This window comes from Canis lupus, chromosome 18 (assembly GCF_003254725.2).
Source record: "Canis lupus dingo isolate Sandy chromosome 18, ASM325472v2, whole genome shotgun sequence".
In the NCBI taxonomy this organism is placed as follows: domain Eukaryota; kingdom Metazoa; phylum Chordata; class Mammalia; order Carnivora; family Canidae; genus Canis; species Canis lupus.
The window spans coordinates 12111843-12133292 of NC_064260.1; the positions used below are offsets into that span (position 1 = coordinate 12111843).

At 40.7% G+C, this 21450-nt stretch overlaps 1 protein-coding gene across 4 annotated transcripts; it reads right to left on the reverse strand.

Annotated features, from left to right (window-relative positions):
* Positions 1-781: 781 nt before the first annotated feature.
* On the reverse strand, positions 782-11766 carry LOC125752925 (probable G-protein coupled receptor 141). 4 transcript variants are annotated; one of them, XM_049096558.1, is made up of 4 exons: positions 11600-11766; positions 4340-4407; positions 3107-3232; positions 782-1867 (listed from the first exon to the last, which is right to left on the reverse strand). In XM_049096558.1, the coding sequence occupies exon 4, from the start codon at positions 1830-1832 to the stop codon at positions 948-950; it is 885 nt and encodes a 294-aa protein (XP_048952515.1). In that variant the 5' UTR covers positions 1833-1867; positions 3107-3232; positions 4340-4407; positions 11600-11766; the 3' UTR covers positions 782-947. The 4 variants fall into 4 exon arrangements, with proteins under 4 accessions (XP_048952515.1, XP_048952516.1, XP_048952517.1 ...); XM_049096559.1 differs by lacking the exon at positions 11600-11766 and adding an exon at positions 10373-10572; XM_049096560.1 differs by lacking the exon at positions 3107-3232.
* Positions 11767-21450: the final 9684 nt, after the last annotated feature.

The window sequence follows — 21450 nt, forward strand, 5'->3', positions numbered from 1 at the left end:
AAGACAACTAACTTAGATTCTACTTATCTCAATCCAAGTTGGTTGCCTTGGTTATTTTATTTTATTTTATTGTTTTAGTCTAGCTGATACCAGAGTTGATTGTAATCATGTAACACTACTTGGTCATAGAGGGTGCCTTTTTTTTTTTTTTTTTTTGAGGGTGCCTTGAATAAGCTTAAGAACAGTCCCACACTCTGAAAAGTCTGGATTCTAATACAGCCTGCCAGCATGTTTCAAATGTTTCCAATTTCTTTTCCTGTGTAATGGATCCATGTCTCGAAACATCAGTCTATGAGGCATTCTCTATTTCCTCCATACCTACTATGTCTTAGAATCAAACCATATTAATGTTCCATTAATTGTGAAAGGGTTTCCTCCCAAGAGTTAAGTCTATTGACCTTCTAAGCTAGTTCTCTTCTCCAAATACCACAGCCAGCAGCCCTACCTTCACTGGCTCTCATTTCAAGAGACATGTATCTCAATTTGAGCATAAGTTGAATAAGTTAAGGCTTCTAGAGTCCATATCTTCAGATTCTCTGGACCTTGAAGAATAGATACTTTGGAGATAGAGGGAAGAACATTCTAAGATCAAAGCTTAGCAAGAACAAATGCAAAAAGAACAGCCTGGATTGTTGTATGAAAGATAGTAGCTGTGCTTAGCAGAATTAAGTATTGCATGAAAAAGAGGTAGGGGTTGAGTTTGGAAACGATTTTGGGATCAACTTGCATAGAGCTATGGAAATCAAACATATTCTATACTTAATGGAACAGATCATCCAAGAAGAGGGGAACAATAAGTCTTTATTACCTTTTCATGGAAAAATAATTCCAGGAACAATTAAGAGCAGAGACTTTGAACCATTTTGAAATCATGGTAGCGGCCATTCACTTAAAACTATTTGTCACAATGGTAAAGAACTGATTACAAAGTGAGTGACAAGGAGTATTTAATGGATAACCCCACCTATGAAACACACCATATCCAGGCAACAGACAGTAGTCAAAGCAACAAAAATTTCATTATAAAGAACTAACTCAGAATTGTCTATCTCTGAGTAATGTTGAATAAAGTGTACCCGGAATACATGGTGGGGTATAAAACAGACCACTATTACGAGGATGAAGAAGAAGCTCTTGATTTGAGCTCTGTATTCTTGATGAGCCCACATGTCAGGCCAGAGAGCTTTTATCAGTTGAATGATGACACCCATCTGTATTAGAAAGAGTATCACAACCGTTGAGATCATAATGACAATCATAGAGTAGTTCAAGATAATGAATTCCCCACGGCTGAGATCTTTGTAGAACTCAAAGCATCGTTGTTCTGAGTAACTTGGATGTATGCCATATTGTAAAAATAATATTGGCAAAAAAATGACGCCACCCACGGTCCAAATAACAATGCTTAAAACTATCACATGGTACTTTTGCAACTGTTGCATTTGCAGTTTCTGAAAATAGATGAGCAATCGGAGGATGACAATGGCCACATAGAAAACAAAGGTGAAGTACATATGACCATATATTATGCTGCTGACCAATCGGCAGAGGAAGGAACCGAACTCCCAGACCTCTAAGAAATAATAGCTGAGGCGGAATGGGAGGCTTACCAGGAGGATTGAGTGTAGGACTATGATATTGAGAACAATCATGGCAATCATTGATTGGCTTTTCCTTTTGAACATCATACATGACATCAATATGGTCCCAGTAGTGCCTCCAAGCAAAACCATGCTGTAGAGTGTTATCAGAATCATCCTGCAGTGCCCCTTGCAGTGGCCTTGTTCTGTGTTTGAGGCATTTGGCAGGGCAGTCGTATTGATGGGCTCCATGTTTCGCCACAAAATTCTTAGAAGACCATAAACTCCTAAATCAAAAGTTTTACAAAATTATGATGGATATATTGAAACTACCCAGCAACTATGCTTTAATAATAATTGACTTTTGCAATCCCAGCCAACTGTTTACAATCCTCAAGCTATATCCCCAATAAATATGGTCAGGTACTCCATGTAATTACCCCAACATATTGAAGAGACAGAGTGAAGCAAAATCACACAAAAAAAGTTTGTTTAAATATGGAATTCATAAATAAATAAATAAATAAGGAATTCATAACTGTGCACCCAGACCTTCTATTATCAGATATGTCTAAGCTCACATACCAGGGATGGAATTACCATGAGAGATGTTAGCCTATGGTATGAAATTTAAGGAAGATCTAAAAACTCAGTAATCAATATAAACAATATTTTAATGCAATTATTAAAAAAAATCAAAACTAATGCCAAAAATTCATGATGAAAAAAATAACAAAATTTTAAATAAAGGCACACACACACATATCAGATCTACAAAGGTCACTCCTCCTATTGTCAGAATGCAATTTGGGATAACAACAAGATCATATAAATTGTCTGCAATTATTGTGAGAAGATGCATCAGGCAACATTTTAACACATTTTCTATTAGGGGCACCTGGCTGGCTCAGTCGATAGAGCATATGACTGGACCTCAGCATTTTAGACCCATGTTGGGCATAGAGCCTACTTTAAATAAATAAATTAATTAATATAATATTTTTCTGAATAGCTTTTGAGCTCTCTTTTCCTCTTGCTAACACTGAATCTTTTCTAAGACTAGTGTGCTACATTTTGGTGAAAAGTTGGGGTTGATGGGCAAGTTCCTTTTAGTTTTTATTTTAGTTTTCCAGGTATGGATGTGTAAGGAGCAGTGCCGGCATAGCCATCTGCCATCCTGCAAATAAGCTCCAAATCTGTCGCTGAGTCGCTGTGGGAATGAGCATGAGTCACCTGGCTCCAAGGAGCTCTGGCTGTGACACGGGAAAGGTCGTACTGCCTATGTGAAGGGGTTATTGGAAAATTAAATGAGCTAGTGCACTTGATCGAGACTGCTTTATAACAACAGCAAAAGAGCCACATTAAAAAGTTATGATTCTTAACATGAAACAGAAACAAAAAGACATTTACCCCATTCTCTTTTCTCTATACCTTGGCAGATATACAGTTATGTCACATAAAATTGTTATGGCATCAGTAACTATTTAACGAATACCTAGCAATGAAAAATAAAACACTTTTCAAACCTTTGACTGGACAGTAAGGGACTCAGACATCAAAAGGTCAGAATTCCCCATCCAGAAGGATCTGTGTCCATTTTCCTCATGTATCTCCTGCCCACCTGGCCAGAAGCAAAGTTTGAGCATTTGCACCTGAGGGTAAAGTTATTCACAGTGAATGTCTAAAATATCTTCGAATTTTTCATCTGCTACTCCAGAATCTCAGTAGAGGGAATAACTAATTTTTTTTATTTGTGAAACATTACATTGGACGTGGCGTATTTAAAGCTGTTAAATAAGATTTTATTCTAACTCAAAAACGTAATTATAACTTGCATAACAATCTAAATTTTGTGTGCTGGAGTATGCATTTTAACAAAGTACGTATATTTAAAATATATAATGCTTATGTGATTTTTGTGTGAAACAGAGTAGCTTTATATAACTTATGAACAAATATGATACCAATTCAGTTTTAAAATTTTGGCAATCCTCAAGTCTTAAGAAGGCAAGATTCAAGTTTGAGGTTATTTTAAAGCAATGAAAATCCATATTATTGGGGATCCCTGAGTGGCTCAGAGGTTTAGCTCCTGCCTTCCACCCAGCTTGTGATCCTGGAGTCTTAGGATGGAGTCCCACATTGGGCTCCCTGCAGGGAGACTGCTTCTCCCTCTGCCTGTGTCTCTACTTCTCTGTGTGTGTGTGTCTCTCTCTCATGAATAAATAAATAAAATCTTAAAAAAAAAAGAAAATCCATATTATCTATCAGTTCCACAATTTAAATGGACATGCCTCTCAAGGCAGTCTGACATTTGGAAATAGGGTACCCTGCCACTTACTAGCTGCCTAATCATGGGACAAATGTTTAATTCTAAAGTTGTCTCTTCAGCTGTAAATATGGGAATGAGACCAATTTTGTAAGAAGGAAGTTAGACTGCGTCTATAAAAAACCTAAGAGAGTCCCTGACATAGGTCATGAAAGTGCCAATGCCACTTCTCCCTCCATAATGTGCACAAAGATGTTTCATAAACACAAGATCCCATTCTTCTGTAGTTATTTATTTCTCAGCATGGTCCTAAAAATATTTAAATTTAGGACCATGCGTGGGGACTATGTTCCACTTTTTTTCCCTTCAGGACTTAATGACACTACCCTCTCCCCCAAACATGATCCCTCAACAGCTGTAATTTCTAGATATTTCTTTGCTTGTTTTCTATGCAAAAAAAAAAAAAAAAAAATGACTAACCCATAACACTTACTTGTTCTTTCCCTCTTACAATTTGCTTCTGGTGGAAGACTCAGGGCACGCTGCTCATTTGTTGGTGATCTACATCAAGGCAGACAATAAGAACAGGTGGCTAGAATCGAGACTCCACTAACAACAAGTCAAGAGAAATCTTGGGATGGATTATAAATGATGAATGCACTTTAGACTGAAGGCTTCTGGAGCTGAGAGGTCAAGATGGAGGAACCAGATAGACCTCCTCACCACAAACGGATATCTGTCTCTATAGCTCATGGTTAAACAGATATAAAAGCATTCCTCTAAGTAAAGACTTTCATTTTTACTATCAGTGATTTATTTGTAGAAATGTTTCTTCTTAGCTCAAAAACCTTACAGAGTTTGCTTTTTTTTCAAAAGCTGCCTGTTATCATCCTTGCATGTTTTACCCCAAATCTTTGACATTCAAAGTGTAAGAATGACTGAGAGGGATACTTTCTCTGAGACTTCCATATTCTCAACAGTGTGCTCAAAATATAGCTCTGTATTTCAATTGTCAAAGACTCCCTTCCTTCATTAACTATATTTGGAGATAAGGGTCTTTTGAAGTCAAAACTCTGGTGCTATGACTTCCACAAGAGGGCTCATTTCAGTTTTCTCAAAAGTCTTTATTTTTCTTACATCAACTTCATTTTCCACCTTCATAGTCATCTTCAGCTGTGCTAAGACCTCAAAGCATATTTTGGAGGAAGCACTGGGTTTAGGGCTTATAAAGATGCAAGAGACCAACATGCCTTCCAGTGGCAGGCAAACCCAGCCCCAAATCCTATTACTGTTCAGTTATAGGAATTCAAGAGGATAACAACTCTATCACCTATATCGCAAGTTCGTGTCAGCCTACATTTAGGAAACTGATAAATTCTCATTTACTTTGGAAAAATGAGTATTGTCCTCACTTGCACTGTCTGCTACTCGATCATCAAACAGTGCTTATGGCCACAGATACAGGACAACAGAATCTAAAGGTAATGGAGCCATAGGCTTAATTATTTCCAACAAAACAAAACCCTCTCAGTAGAAGATGATATCTCTAACTCTCATTGTCAAAAGCAGTTTATACCAACTCAACTCAGCTGGGAAAATTTCACATGGAACCATTTCAATCGGTTTAAAATGTCTCTCTTTAATCAGATTAATTTGAAAATACAAATTCTAGTTTATAGGTTTGGATTGATCTGGCAAGCCTCATTTTTCAGATAAAACCTGTTCCTAGAATCCACAGGATAAAGCATGTTCCCATAGAAACCATGCTATTTTTAGGGGTTGCTTGTCTGCTGAAGGACTAACAGGGAAATGAGTTAGGCGTGACCAAGAGTTGCACACAAAAATAAATTCAGTTATAATTTGGGACTACGGCCAGCACACAAATTAATTGTTCTCACAGATTAAAAAAAAAAAATTCTTCTCACTGATGATGTAAGGATTTCGAGATACTAAAATGTGTATATATTGTATTTACAGCACAGTGCTGTAAATCCAATACATATTTTTTCCCACTATGCCTAGGATTCAGCTCTTTTTTCCTTGGACAGTGCCCAGATTTAAAACAAAACAAAACAAAACAAAAACCTTAACATGAGAGCTTAGAAATCACCAAGTCCAGAAGAAAACAAACAATTGTGTTCATTAACAGATGAAGCCACCACAATTCAGAGAGTTTAGAAAGTTATCACAGGCCGTAGGGCCGATTAAGGAGTAGAAAATGTTGACAGCCACAAACTCGTTTCAAGCCGTTATGTCCACTACACCACAACGTACAATGGTGAACTTGAGATAATTTCTGGGAGCCCCATTAACAAATTAGGGCTTCAATTTCCACCTTTTCTGTGATATCTGGAATTTTATTTTTGGAATGAACCTTACTGCTTAAATAAAAGTACATTTTAAAATCCTAGAAAGCTAACACTCTTCTTCAAATGTAGTTCTTTGCCTCCAAAGAAACTGTTAGAGGAAGACACTAACCTTGGTGATTACCCTAAGTTAGTTTTCAAAAGATGAAGTCAATCTGTCCTGTGCAAGAGCAGGTCTGAAGCAGATGCTGCTAGAGGTGCCACCATCTTACCCACTCTTGCCCCTTCGCAGAAGATGTCATCTGAGAAGGCCATTAGTAGGCAGTCCCTGCCCCTGGATGACGTGGTGGGGATCGCTTACCATTCTGCAGTGGTTACATGGCCACTAGGGAACATCCTTGAGAGAGTGGGAACAAAATCTGCAACTGCTGGGACACCTGGGTGGCTCAGTGGTTGAGCATCTGCCTTTGGCTCAGGGGGTGATCCTGGAGTCCAGGATCAACTCCCACATTGGGCTTCTTTTGGGGAGCCTGCGTCTCCCTCGGCTTGTGTCTTGCCTGTGTCTCTGTGTGTCTCTCATGAATAAATAAATAAAATTTTACCAAAAAACATTCTGCAACTGCTAATTCCCAAACCTATGTCTTCTCATAAGTCATTAGCCAAGCCCTTGATGTGCCAGCCATGATGCCCTGTTTGACCCAAGGCACCCAGAAGCTAAGCCCACCCAGACACTGGATGCAGCACCTGGGACGGGAACCCCTCCCAACTCTGAGTATCTGTGTTCTTGGTCCCTCTCTTCATCCTCCTCTGTGTGTTCCTGTGGGTAGCTCAGTCTGCCTCGCTCTCTCCCAGGCGCACCATAACTTTCCTCCATGGAGACAGGGGATTTGAAACCAGAAGGGTCCAGACAGACCATTCCCCATCCCTCCCCTGCATTTCACAGACAGGAGTGGAGGCCCAGGGAGGCCACTCTGTCCCTCTCACTTTTCCCCCTGAGGAAAGTGACTCAGGGCAGCATTTCTTTTTTTTTTTTTTTTAAGATTTTATTTATTTATCATGAGAGAGAGAGAGAGAGAGAGAGGCAGCGACACAGACAGAGGGAGAAGCAGGCCCCATGCAGGGAATCCAATGTGGGACTCCAGGATCGTGCCCTGGGCTGAAGGCGGCGCTAAACCGCTGAGCCACCTGGGTTCAGAGCAGCATTTCTGAGCATCTTTAGGTGCCAAGCAAACTGAAGAGCAACAAATAAGCATGTTGCAAGAAACTCATTTTCTTTTCCAAATGTTATAAAATTTGGAAATTCCAGTCTTGGGCCACAAAGGACTGGCCATAGAGATTTATTGGTTTTAGATTTATGGTTTTAGATTTTCAAGTCAAAATGGGTCCCGTGGTGACCTGGTTCACACTTTGTTCAAAGAACTCAAATAAATATCATCAGCCATCGAAGATTTCAGTCTCCACGTCTGAGGAGCACATCTGACGCCTTCATATAAACCTGACATTTCCTTCCGGCTAAGTAAAAATATACTGATTCTGTCTCTTTTGCCAGTGACTACAGAACACCTCGCTCTTCACTCTTTTGCGGGCTCTCATTAGAATGAAGAGCAATTTCACTAATCACTTTTTACTCAGAATTTCAGCAGACCCCTTAACAATAAATTCTCTTCAAGGAGAGGCCCCAAGCCCTAAGGGATTTTCCTGATCAAAATCGGACACCTTGTTCGGAGTGTGAAAAGCAGTTTTAATTAGGTGCATGAGCCAGACAGTTTTTCAAGGAAGGAAACCTTCGTGATATTACAGTGATTGCCCTGTTATTAGTAAATTTTCAAAAGAATACAAAAGCTTATAGAAGTTGGTGATGGGGGATCCCTGGGTGGCGCAGCGGTTTGGCGCCTGCCTTTGGCCCAGGGCGCGATCCTGGAGACCCGGGATCGAGTCCCATGTCGGGCTCCCGGTGCATGGAGCCTGCTTCTCCCTCTGCCTGTGTCTCTGCCTCTCTCTCTCTCTGTGACTATCATAAATAAATAAAAATTAAAAAAAAAAAAAAAAAAAAAAAAAAAAAAAAAAAAAAGAAGTTGGTGATGGGCACAGCTGATTACATTTTGCCAATGCTTCGGCAGAAAAGCCCACTCAAGAAGACTGGATTGTTATCACACCAGAGCGCAGATGAGGTTTAATTTCCCTGCGGCGGTGTAACACTTCCTATATTGCCTTCTGGATGGTTCCAAATTGCTAACAGACTGTTGTGTCACTGCATTATGTGGAGGCAAAGGGGATCTGGCACAGTGCTTGAATTGGGCACCTGGGACAAGCTAGACAACTGGAGTTTAGACGCAGATTGGCATCATGTGATTTGGGGCAAGCAATAGAATTTTTTAATCCCTTTATTTTTCAAATAGGCATCATATAATCTTTTCCCTATCCTAGGAGGGGTTTTTCTGCTTTTTTGTTTTGTTTTGTTTTTTAAAGAGGAACACAATGCAAAAGTGACACCTCCATCAAAAGCACCTTGCTTTCTCAAAATATTTGTGAATGCTCCAAGCATTCTCTAAGTCTGTGGTTAGAATTTTTCTTTTAAGGAATTAAGAAATGTCAGAGTTTCTTATGATTAACTAATGGCTTTAAGTCATGTGGATACTGGCTCAATGGGGACTTGGGGACATCATAATTAATTTTGGCTTAATTATGGGCACTGGGGAGAAAGATTGAGTCAGGAAAGATGAAGCTGAGGGAATGGACTCCACCCAAGGGGAGTCCCAAGGAGAGTCCCAAGGGGAGCAAATGGGGGTAGCTGGGCAGTCCAATGGCAAATGGGGGTGGCTGGGCAGTCCAATGGCATGCTCCATTCTGGCAGGTTCAACCTGCTGTGAAGGATAGAGAGGTAAGAGGGATTCCAGATGGTGGATGTGACCCAAGTCCAGGCAGGTAGAGTCAATGAACCCAGTATTATGTTCATTCATGAATGGGCCCAGTGAGAAGGAACCAGAGAGTAAGCCAGAGCTTTCAGCTTCAACCCACATCGGGGTCGGTGGGGCAGCTTATTAACAGGGCACTTCCTGATACTGTGTGCATGGGACCAAGCATCCACACTTTCAGCAAGCTCCTGGGTTATCTTGATGCAATCCTTCGGCGGACCACCCCTAAGGATGGTGAAAACAGGCCTATCTTTTCAGGCGTTAGTAGCACAAAAAAGGGCTAGAGAATACCTCAGGGTCGTATCCCTAGAAAGGAAGCTGATATTCTAAAGAAACTATAGTAGGATCAAATTCTTATGGAGCGACAGCAGACTAGCAGGCAGGAAATGTCCAACCCAGGGGGTAGTCAAGTGTGTTCACTGCATACACGTAGATGAAACATCCTGCTCTACTTCCTGCCCTGATTATGGTCTGAGAGATATGATCTTAAGGCAGGGCTTATAGGCATATCCAAGTCCAGGATGTGGGGATACGTCATATCTAGCCTAGCTTCACTATGTGTTTATAGCCCTGGCCCCCATGTCCAGGTGCTGGGTACAAATGTCTGATTACAGCGCTGGGTCATTTGCCTGAGCCCTGGCCACCAGCATGCTGGAGGGAGAGGTTCTGGCAATTTCTCTATTATAGTGGGAGACTGGTCCAGCTTCCCATCAAAGGTCTATTACCAGGACATTCCATTCCATCTGAGTAATTTAAGTTAAATACAATTCATAGAACACAAAGTTAAACAACCATGATGTAGGAATTAATTGCTTCTCCTTCAGAAGCAGCATGGTGTTGTAGGAAGAACACGAACTTAGGCGTCAGGCGTCAGACACACACACACACACACACACGCACGCACACACGCATGCATACACTCTCTGGTGAACCAGAGTTGTTCAGCTACAACTGGTCCTCCCTGATCGGATGAAATCTCAAAAGTCAGTTAGAGGTAGAGAAAAGAAATTTAAAAAATCAATAAGATTTTCAAGATCTGAAATAAAGTAGAAGTCGCAGTGTTTTTCAAGATACTGAAATGGTATTTTCCTCGTTTCTCTGTCAAGGAATTTCTCTGGCCCCTAAAATCTGTCCTCGCCAGGAAATAATTAGCTATGTAGTTTCCCTTTCTTATCCTCAATTTCTACCCCAAAGTGGAACTGTGGCAAGCTCAAAAGTTTTATACACAAAATCGGATCCCCGTGCTTCTCTGGTTCCCATTCCCACCCTTCCCAGGTCCAGACACAGATGGGGGCTGAGACTTACCTCCAACACAGAGGTGAGGCTCAGCATCCTCAGGCTCTCCTTGCTTATGAATAAAAGAAGCCGTACTAAATCTGCATTGCCTGGCCTAAATCACACTGCAGACTGGTAAGATGCCAACATTCTCTGTAGCCCTACTGTACCCTGGGCTTCAGAAGAAGGGTGGATGTTAACAACCAGCTCCGGGAGATAGAGCAGATGTGGGTGGGGGCCTTACTGCTAGCTGATGAGTACATATGGCCTGTTCAGGAAATGACATAAAACAAGACTCTCTTTAGGCAGAGTGACCTATTTTAATCCCCAGAGAGATTGAAAAGTAGCTACTACACCTTCCTTAATTCTCCCCAAGAGGGGAAAGAACCTTTGTCTTCAATTGTTGGGATGGCACCATGGCTGCCTCTCTCCCTGGTGGTCTGCCTCAAGCCATTGTCTTCCCATTTATCCCACACTGCCTCACAAAGCCTTTCTCTCTTGGATTTCTCCTTCTATTTCTCTTGCTCATTGTCCTCTGCCATCAGACATGGGAGGTCTATCTGATTCTCCGCGCGATGGAACTGGGCTGGGAGAAAGCAGGCCTCACTTCTCAATTCAGGGTCAAGAATCTCCAAGGCAATCAGACCATTTCACATCTAAGAGCAAACACCTCTTAGCACAGCCTCTGTCTCTGCTCTGCACCTGGATGTGTGTCTCTACAGCCCTACTTCTCTCATCCTGGCTCCAGATCCTCCAAATCCTATCTGCCCTGCCCTATTCTTTCCATGTACCCACAATGCAAGGGAGAGGAAAACCTGGAGAGGCCCAGGTAGGAGGGGACCAGGCAAGGAGACAGCTCAAGGCAATAAAACTGTGCCTTGTCACATGTCCCAATGCTCAGGGGAAAAGCAGACTAGAGCAGCAGGTTGGCATCAGTGGCATGGGGTCCACCCAGGCTAAAATTGGCTTAAAACTATATAAGAAGTAATTTCTTAATTACGGTTGATAAAGTACTGTAGATTACAAGGACTTGCTTTTTTTTTTTTTTTTAATGTATAACCAATACATCCCATTTCACAACTGAGGAATAAAAGCCATCATCATATTGTTTTCAGTGTTCAAACTCTGATGACAAAGCCCCCGATACTTGCATTTTTGGAAATAGAGATTTTATTCTGAAGTCCCACCCCAGGTCATTTAAAGAATCTCGAGAGTAGCTTATACTCCTGTATTAAGTCAGTCTTCCTTGGTGCTTACCTGCTGCTGCCACCTGTCCAGAGAGCACAGAACCAGCTGTCCCCATCACTGCTAATCTCTACATCCACTGATTTCTGGATGCATGTACAGGTGCCACGCTCTGTAGGTATGCTGTGCTGGCTGAGATCCAGCCTGTGATAGACCTCCAGGATCCAACAGCTCCAAGGCAGGCCTCTGAATCACCATGGTAACTGAGAATCAACCTTCCTTGGAACCTGGGAGCTCCAGCGGTCCTAACCTGCTTGGTGTGCTGTTGACAGCAGCTGATCCTGCAATGTTTCCCTTCATTCTAGAATATATGCCCCATCAGGGTGTCACACAGCAATAATCACTGGAGACAAACACAATTGCTTCAGGCTTTTAGACACCAGCTCTTTGAGTTTGTACGCATGTGTCATCTTCCCATTGAAAGAAATACTAAAAGAAATAGTAAAAGAAATGGGATCTGCATTAGGAGGGGGTGCAGTACCAGCCTTAAGTCATGCCTTGATTCAGTCCTCCTCAGAGACTATCTAGGCTCTGGTATGACAGCAAGATCACCCATTTAATCCTTCCTGGACCATGAGATTTCTCTTCCAGGTCCGCATTGGCCCTTTTGGATAGCTGGTTTCATTTGCGACCACTCAAACCATCAAATGTGTTTTATTTAACTGCTTTAAACCTCAAGGAGATATTTGTGTTCTACTTACCTTCCTCCCCGTAAGGCCTTTGGCTGCTACAAAAAATTCTGCAGATCTGAATACATATACCAGCAATGCCTTTTATTTATCTTCACAGATCAGGATTTCTAAATTCTAGGACTTTGCTGAACCACAGAATTGTGACACATTTCTTCTTTCGAAACAGTAAGTACTTGACCTACATCACTGAGAGGGGTCATGGAGGACACAAGTGTCTATATCAGTAGGAGCAGACAACTACAGTCCTCCATTTCACAAAAATAAAAAATCTGGTGCTCCCAAGCCCTAGGAGGAATGCCACTTTGGAAATTTGAGGGTTTTGGCATGTGTTTAGGTTCTACCTAGCATGACGCCCTTTCTGTGCATTCCTGCATGCTCTCTCTCTTTTTTTTTAAATTTATTTTTTAAAGACTCTATTTATTCATGAGAGACACAGAGAGAGAGAGAGAGGCAGAGACATAGGCAGAGGGAGAAGCAGGCTCCATGCAGGGAGCCCGATGTGGGACTCGATCCCAGGGCCACATCAGGACCTGAGCCAAAGGCAGAACAGGAGAGAAAGTGTAGATTTCTAACTAGAGCAGAGGAAATGTCTCCCAACCTCCAGCCTCCCTGAGCTTTACCAACACATATCCCTGGCTCTCAGCTATCTAAGACTTTTGTATGCCAACTTTGGTTTCATTATATGAGACTATAGCCATACTAGAAAATAAATGCCAGAGAATATTTAATTATATATATACATACATATATGTATATACACACACACACAGACACACACGTGAGTTTCTGGCAACATGCTTGTTTGATGCTCTTCAGTTTGCTTGGCACCTAAAGATGCTCAGAAGTGCTGCCCTGAGTCACTTTCCTCAGGGGGAAAAGTGAGAGGGACAGAGTGGCCTCCCTGGGCCTCCACTCCTGTCTGTGAAATGCAGGGGAGGGATGGGGAATGGTCTGTCTGGACCCTTCTGGTTTCAAATCCCCTGTCTCCATGGAGGAAAGTTATGGTGCGCCTGGGAGAGAGCGAGGCAGACTGAGCTACCCACAGGAACACACAGAGGAGGATGAAGAGAGGGACCAAGAACACAGATACTCAGAGTTGGGAGGGGTTCCTGTCCCAGGTGCTGCATCCAGTGTCTGGGTGGGCTTAGCTTCTGGGTGCCTTGGGTCAAACAGGGCATCATGGCTGGCACATCAAGGGCTTGGCTAATGACTTATGAGAAGACATAGGTTTGGGAATTAGCAGTTGCAGAATGTTTTTTGGTAAAATTTTATTTATTTATTCATGAGAGACACACAGAGACACACAGAGACACAGGCAAGACACAAGCCGAGGGAGACGCAGGCTCCCCAAAAGAAGCCCAATGTGGGAGTTGATCCTGGACTCCAGGATCACCCCCTGAGCCAAAGGCAGATGCTCAACCACTGAGCCACCCAGGTGTCCCAGCAGTTGCAGATTTTGTTCCCACTCTCTCAAGGATGTTCCCTAGTGGCCATGTAACCACTGCAGAATGGTAAGCGATCCCCACCACGTCATCCAGGGGCAGGGACTGCCTACTAATGGCCTTCTCAGATGACATCTTCTGGGAAGGGGCAAGAGTGGGTAAGATGGTGGCACCTCTAGCAGCATCTGCTTCAGACCTGCTCTTGTACAGGACAGATTGACTTCATCTTTTGAAAACTAACTTAGGGTAATCACCAAGGTTAATGTCTTCCTCTAACAGTTTCTTTGGAGGCAAAGAACTACATTTGAAGAAGAGTGTTAGCTTTCTAGGATTTTAAAATGTACTTTTATTTAAGCAGTAAGGTTCATTCCAAAAGTAAAATTCCAGATATCACAGAAAAGATGGAAGTTGAAGCCCTAATTTGTTAATGGGCCTCCCCAAAATTATCTCAATATTTAAAGAATTGTAATTCTCTAGGATTTTATTTTTTTATTTCTATTTTTTAAAAGATTTTATTTATATATTCATGAGAGAGAGAGAGAGAGAGAAAGGCAGAGAAAGCAGGCTCCATGTAGGGAGCCTGATGTGGGAATTGCGGGACTCGATCCCGGGACCCCAGGTCACGCCTTGGGCCAAAGGCAGGTGCTCAACTGAGCCACCCAGGCATCCCAATAGTTATATTTTTAATTTGGGGAGAACCTCCATACAGTTTTCCATAGTAACTGTACCTATTTACATTCCCACCAACCATTCACAAATGTTCCCTTTTCTCCAAACCCTCTCTAACACGTCATTTCTTGTCTTTTTGATAATAGTCATTCTAACAGATATGAAGTCATATCTTAAAAACCATCATAATTTTGATTCAAATTTCCCTGATGATTAGTGATGTTGAGTACTTTTTCATGTGTCTGCCATCTATATACTTTCTTTGGAAAAAAATGTCTGTTAAAGTCCTGTCTGATTTTCTAATCAGATTTTGTGGCATTTTGCTGTTGAATTATATGAGTTGTTTATATATTTTGCATATTAATCTCTCATCAGATATATGATTTGCAAATATTTTCTCCCATTCCATACGTTGCTTTCTTGTTTTGTTGATGATTTCCTTTACTGTGCAGAAGCTTTTTAGTTTGATCTAGTCTCACTCATTTAGTTTTGTTTTTGTGCTTTTGTTTTTAGTGTCAAGTCCAAAAATTCATCACCAAGACCCCACATCAAGGAGCTTACTGTTTGTGTTTTCTTCCAGGAGTTTAACAGTTTCAAATTTTATGTTCATATCTTAATTCATTCTGTTAATTTTTGTGTATGTTTTTTTAAAAGATTTTATTTATTTATTCATGAGAGACGCAGAGAGAGAGAGGCAGAGACACAGGCAGAGGGAGAAGCAGGCTCCATGCAGGGAGCCCGATGCGGGACTCGATCCCAGGACTCCAGGATCATGCCCTGGGTTGAAGGCAGGCACTAAACCGCTGAGCCACCCAGGGATTCCCCAATTTTTGTGTATGTTGTAACACAGTGGTCCAGTTTCATTTTTTTTGCATGTGACTGCCTGGTTTTCTTAACACTGTTTATTGGAGATTCTTCTTTCTGCCTTGAATATTCTTAACTCCTTTCTCATAAATGAGTTCATTTCTGGGCTCTCTATTTTATTCTATTGATGTATGTGTCTGTTTTTATGCCAATAGCATGCTGTTTTGATTACTATAGTTTTATAATATAGTTTGAAATCAAGGAGAATGATGCCTCCAGCTTTGCAAGATTACTTTGGCTATCTGGTTCTTTAATAGTTCTATACAAATTTTAGGATTTTTTTCATTTGTGTGCAAAATGATATTGTAATTTTGATAACAACGGCATTGAATCTATGAACATTTTTTTGAACTGAATCTATGAACATTTTAACATTAATTCTTCCAATTCCATGAGCACAGAATATCTTTCCATTTATTTGTATCTTCTTCAAATTATTGCATCAATGACTTATAGTTTTTGGTATACAAGTCTTTCACTTCCTTGATTAAATTTATTCCTCGGAGGGGGATTTGATGCAATTGTAAACGGGATTGTTTTCTTAATTTCTTTTCCTGATAGCTTGTTATTGATGTATAGAAATGCCACACATTTTTGTATGTTATTTTGTATCCTCTAAATTTACTAAAATTGTTTATTAGTTCATACTTGAAAAATCATAAAAGACATATATATATATATATATATTTGAAGATTATATATAACAACCACAGGAAGCCCACTCTGAAACAATTTATCAGTTTATGCATCACAATACTGTCAGCTGAAAGACATGTGTGCAGGCAACCAAGCTTTATACCTAGTTGTACAATGGACTGTTTTGCAATTAGTGGGTATTAAATTTATACAGAATCCGAACCCCCAAACCTTTGTTTTTAACTCAGATATTAGAACTATACCAAGGAATTCTAAAGTCTAATTGGATGGCCTTTGAGAAATGATTCCATCTTTACCATATTTATTTGTCAGTAATGAATGCTATTTATTTATTATGCTTAAAAAGATATGTTAAGATACCTATACAAAAATCACAGGCTTACTAAATCATTCTAGTCAAAGTATCTTGAGTTCTCTAAATTTAAGGTGTATTATATGGAATATATACATCTCAATTTTCTCCTGAGCATAAAGCAAAGCCAAGAAATTTTGGTACACATTAAAAAAGGTCTATGAATGTAATAATCTATATGATATGATGCTTGTAGTCTTTTTTATTGTTATTATTTGGAGGAGCAGCTTTTTCAAACACAGAAAATATTATAAAATGTGCCTTTAAAAAAATAAAATGTGCCTTTTAAAAAAGATTTATTTATTTATTTGAGAGAGAGAAAGCAAAAGAGAGCACAAGCAGTGAGGAGAGGGAGAAGCAGGCTCCCCACTGAGCAAAGAACCCAACTTGTGGCTCCATCCCAGATCTTGAGGATAATGACTTGACCGGAAGGCTGACACTTAGCCAACTAAGCCACCCAGGTGCCCCAAAATGTGGCTTTTCAATTTTTAAAATTATTGTTTAAGAAGTTCAAAAATATTTGAAATAGAATTTCTCAACGAAGTTGGAGTCAGGTTTTACTTATCTTTATTTCTCCTTGTATTTATTTGGCAAATCATCATGAAGTTAAAATTACTTATGTAATGCCTAAAGAGAAAGAAGAGGAAAATAACACCAATATCCTTATGTGGTTTCCATCAAGTAACTAGTGTTATAGAACATTGTTGGGATAACATGCTCGCCCCCCATCCTGTCTCTTTCCATATTACATTTCATATTTGGGGGATTATTTTACTTCAGTTTAAGAATATTTTTTCCTGGGACACCTGGGTGGCTCAGCAGTTGAGTGTCTGCCTTCAGCTCGGGTGTGATCCTGGAGTCCCAGAATCGAGTACTGCATCGGGCTCCTTGCATCGAGCCTGCTTCTCCCTCTGCCTGCCTGTGTGTGTGTGTGTGTGTCTCTCGTGAATAGATAAATAAAATCTTTTTTTTAAAAAAAGAATATTTTTTCGTACAGTATAATTAACTTAAAATCATTAATTTGAATCATGGTGGTTGGCACATTAGCTAGCAAGGTACCTCCTTCTCCCATGCTGCCAAATTCCCTGCCTGTACATGTTTGGCTGAAAAAATAAGGAAGCTTTTGCCTTTGGGCTTCTTTGCTGAGATAAGATACTCTCTTGAGGGATACCTGGGTGGCTCAGCGGTTGAGCACCTGCCTTAGGCCCAGGGTGTGATCCTGGAGTCCCAGGAGATGGAGTCCCGCGTCTGGCTCCCTGCATGTCTCTCCCTGTTTCTCCCTCTGCCTATGTCTCTCTGCCTCTCTCTCTTTCTCTCTGTGTCTCTCATGAATAAATAAATTAAAAAAAAAAAAAAAGGATGCTTTCTTGACTCACACATTGTGATTCCCTTGAATTGTTTCACTTCCTGACCCTTGGGGATTTGGAAGATGCATCATAGTTTCTGAATATTTCAATTGCACGCAGGCTTGCTTCACCTACTCTGAAGACCGTGACTCATCAAGAAGAAGATTTTCAGGGACGCCTGGGTGGCTCAGCGGTTGGGCAGCTGCCTTCCGCTCAGGTTGTGATCCTGGGATCCTGGATCAAGTACTGCATTGATACTCCTGTGAAGAGCTTGCTTCTCCCTCTGTGTTTCTGCCTCTCTCTCTGTGTCTCTCATGAATAAATAAATATATCTTAAAAAAAAAAAGTAGATTTTCATTGATTATTTAATCTGAATTTACAGTTTTATCTCCCTTCCCATCACCTATACCTCTGGCTTTCCCCTAATTCTCTGAAATAACAAAATTCCTCACTGAATTTGAGTTTCAAGATAGACAACAAATAATTTTTTTGATATAAGTAGGTCCCATGCAGTATTTATTTCGCTAACCTTGGCAGCCCTATTCCTGATCCCTTTTTTGGAATCAGTCATCACTTTGTCAGTTCTTTTGTTATATATTTCTTCTTCCTTATTTAATGGCAAATTCAGAAATCTACCTCTTGTATAATTTCACAAACACTTTGAAGGCAAGAATTGCGCCTAGCTGCCTTTTTGGCAAATAATCAGTATTCATAAATGTCATTCTTTAAACAAATACTTTTTAGAGAGAGAGGGCAAGTGAGGGCAGGGGCAGAGGGAGAGAGAGAGAGAAAAGATTCTTAAGAAAAAATCTTAAGGAGGGTCCACTCTCAAGGTGGAACTCGAAACAAGGCTCTCAGGACCCTGAGATCATGCCATGAGCTGAAATCAAGAGTTGGATGCCTTTAAGGAGGGCACACAATGAGATGAGCACTGGGTGTTATACTATGTTGGCAAATTGAAAATTTTTTAAATATTTTATTTATTCATGAGACAGAGAGAAAGAGGCAGAGACATAGGCAGAGGGAGAAGCAGGCTCCCCAAGGGGAGCCTGATGCAGGACTGGATCCTGGGACTCCAGGATCACAACCTGAGCCAAAGGCAGGCGCTAAACCACTGAGCTACCCAGGTGTCCTGGCAAATTGCATTTAAATTAAAAAAAAAAAAAAGAGAGAGAGAGTTGGACGCGAGGCCAAAACTCAGCCACCCATGTGCCCCTCCTAAATGTCATTTTTATTGAATGGAATTAGGCAATTTACAACATTTATTCAGGCAGCCTCTTCAGATAATATCTCTAGAATCCTATGAACTTCTTTTCAGCCCTATTACTTTGGTATTGATATGCTAGTAATACTATCAACAAAATTTACTGAGTGTATTTCCCATGTGCATAGTTCTGAATTGCTCAGTTCACAAGGGCTGGAACCACATCTCTTTTATTGACCAACATATATTCAAAAACTACCACAATGATCAGATCATAAAAAGTATACAATAAGTATTTTTTTAATATTAGGCATTTCACATGTAGTATGTCATTTATTCATCAAAACCTTATAAGATCAGTATTATTGTACCTACTTTTTATTTGGGATGAGAAAAGTAAGGTGTAAAAAGGTCATAAGAGGGGCACCTGGGTGGCTCTGTGGGTGAAGTGTCTGACTTCAACTCAGGTCATGATCTTTGGGTCCTGGGATCAAGCCCTGCATTGGGCTCCTTGTCTGCAGGGAGTCTGCTTGTCTTCCTGCTTGTGCTCTCATCTCTCTCTCAAATAAATAAAGAAAATCTTTAAAAAAAAATAAAGAGGTCATGAAATATAAGTAGTAACTCTAAAGTCCAACTTTTAAGGATTTTATGATACAATACAAGCAAGTATTCATGCCTTTTAAAAATTGACATTCTGGGGATCCCTGGGTGGCTCAGTGGTTTAGCGCCTGCCTTTGGCCCAGGGCTCATCCTGGAGTCCTGGGATCAAGTCCCACATCAGGCTCTCTGCACGGAGCCTGCTGCTCCCTCTACCTGTGTCTCTGCCTCTCTTTCTCTTTGTGTCGCTCATGAATAAATAAATAAAATCTTTTTTTAAAAAATAAAAATTGACATTCTATCTTAAACTGGACTCAAGCACTTGTGAAAGGTCCTTGTAGATAGAAGAATGTATTTTTCATATGTTGAAACTGATACTTAAAGGTAGGTAATTTGAGGTACCTGGGTGTCTCAGTCGGTTGAGTGTCCAGCTCTTGGTTTCAGCTCAGGTCATGATCTCCAGGTCACAAGATCGAGCTCAGTGTGGAGTCTACTTAAGGGTCTCTCTCTCTCCTTGCTCCTCCCTCACCCCCTCAAAAATAAATAAATATATATATTTTTTTAAATTAGCTGATTTGCTCAGGTAAGTGGCAAAGTTAGAACTGGAATAAGAAAGAAAGGAAAAAAAAAAAAAAAAAGAACTAGAATAAGCTAGAGCTACCTGACGTCAGAGTCCTTGCTTGCCACAAGCACCGCACTTCCTAGACAGTGTTAGTCCCTGACCGACCTCTAAACTCTCCAAGACTATAAAAAATATTGAGGGAAAAGAGCTACTTGCTCTCTTGCATCTGGGTTCAGACTCATTCATCTTTCCAACCAGTGTTCCTTTGCTTGCTGGGTGGCCTCACCTGTTTTTACTTCTCTTCCCTTCATTCCTCTGCTTCTGGGGACACTTCTCCAAGATAAATTCTGTGGTTCTGTGGGAGCTGCTGCTGTCTTGAAAGATCCTACACCCTATGGCATTGTTGAGGAGTTTAAGGGAGGCTGACCATGCTGTCCAAAGTACCTCAACCCCTGGCCACAGGTCATAATGCCTTTAGATGCCTGCACCGAGATCCTAAGAACCTCTACTGATCAGAAAAGGGAGGCTTGCACAGGTCATTTACCCAAAGTTTCACAACCAGTCAATGGTAAGGCTAGCACTCCAATCCTGTATTAACTCTGAAGTTGCACAACACAAATACTGATACTTGGCTACAAAAAAAACTGGCAGTAAAACCCATTATCCTATAATTAAGTATTAAGACAAGGAATAATCTACAAAAATATTAGGTAAATGGTAAAACATAACTTATGCTCAAAAGCAAGTTAAAAAGTGCAATTATGGGGACATGTGGATAGCTCAGTCTGTTAAGTATCCAACTCTTTTTTTTTTAAGATTTTAAAAAATATTTTATTTATTTATTCATGAAAGACACGGGGAGGGGGGGGAGACATAGGCAGAAGGAGAAGGAGGCTCCATGCAGGGAGCCCTACGTGGGACTCGATCCCAGGACTCCAGGATCACGCCCTGGGCTGAAGGCAGGTGTCAAACCACTGAGCCCCCAGGGATCCCCAAGTAATCAACTCTTGATTTTGGCTCAGGTCATGATCTCAGAACGTGAGATCAAGCCCCACATCAGGCTCTGTGCTCACTAGGGAATCTGCTTAAGAATCTCTATCTTTCCCTTTGCTCCTTCCACTCATCTCTCTCTCTCTCTAAAACAAATATGTACATCTTTTAAAAAATGTAATTATGTGTGTCCTTAAGATTTTAATTTTGTGTTATTACTTTCATGCTAAAATCTGGGATACAACTTGTTTCTGAGTAATAACATTTTTTCTTCACTCAGAAAATTACAGCTGATTTAGTTACTCTGGGGATGTCCCTGCAGGAAGTTGGATAAACCACAAGCTCATGCTTACTAAAGAAGTCTGGACTGCACATATAGATAGGCAAACTCTTTAAGGCAGTTTGCAGTGGCAGGGTGAAGAAACAATTGTTTTATTAATAGATTAAACAGGAAAAACAACACAACATAACAGGCTCCTCATCTTCTT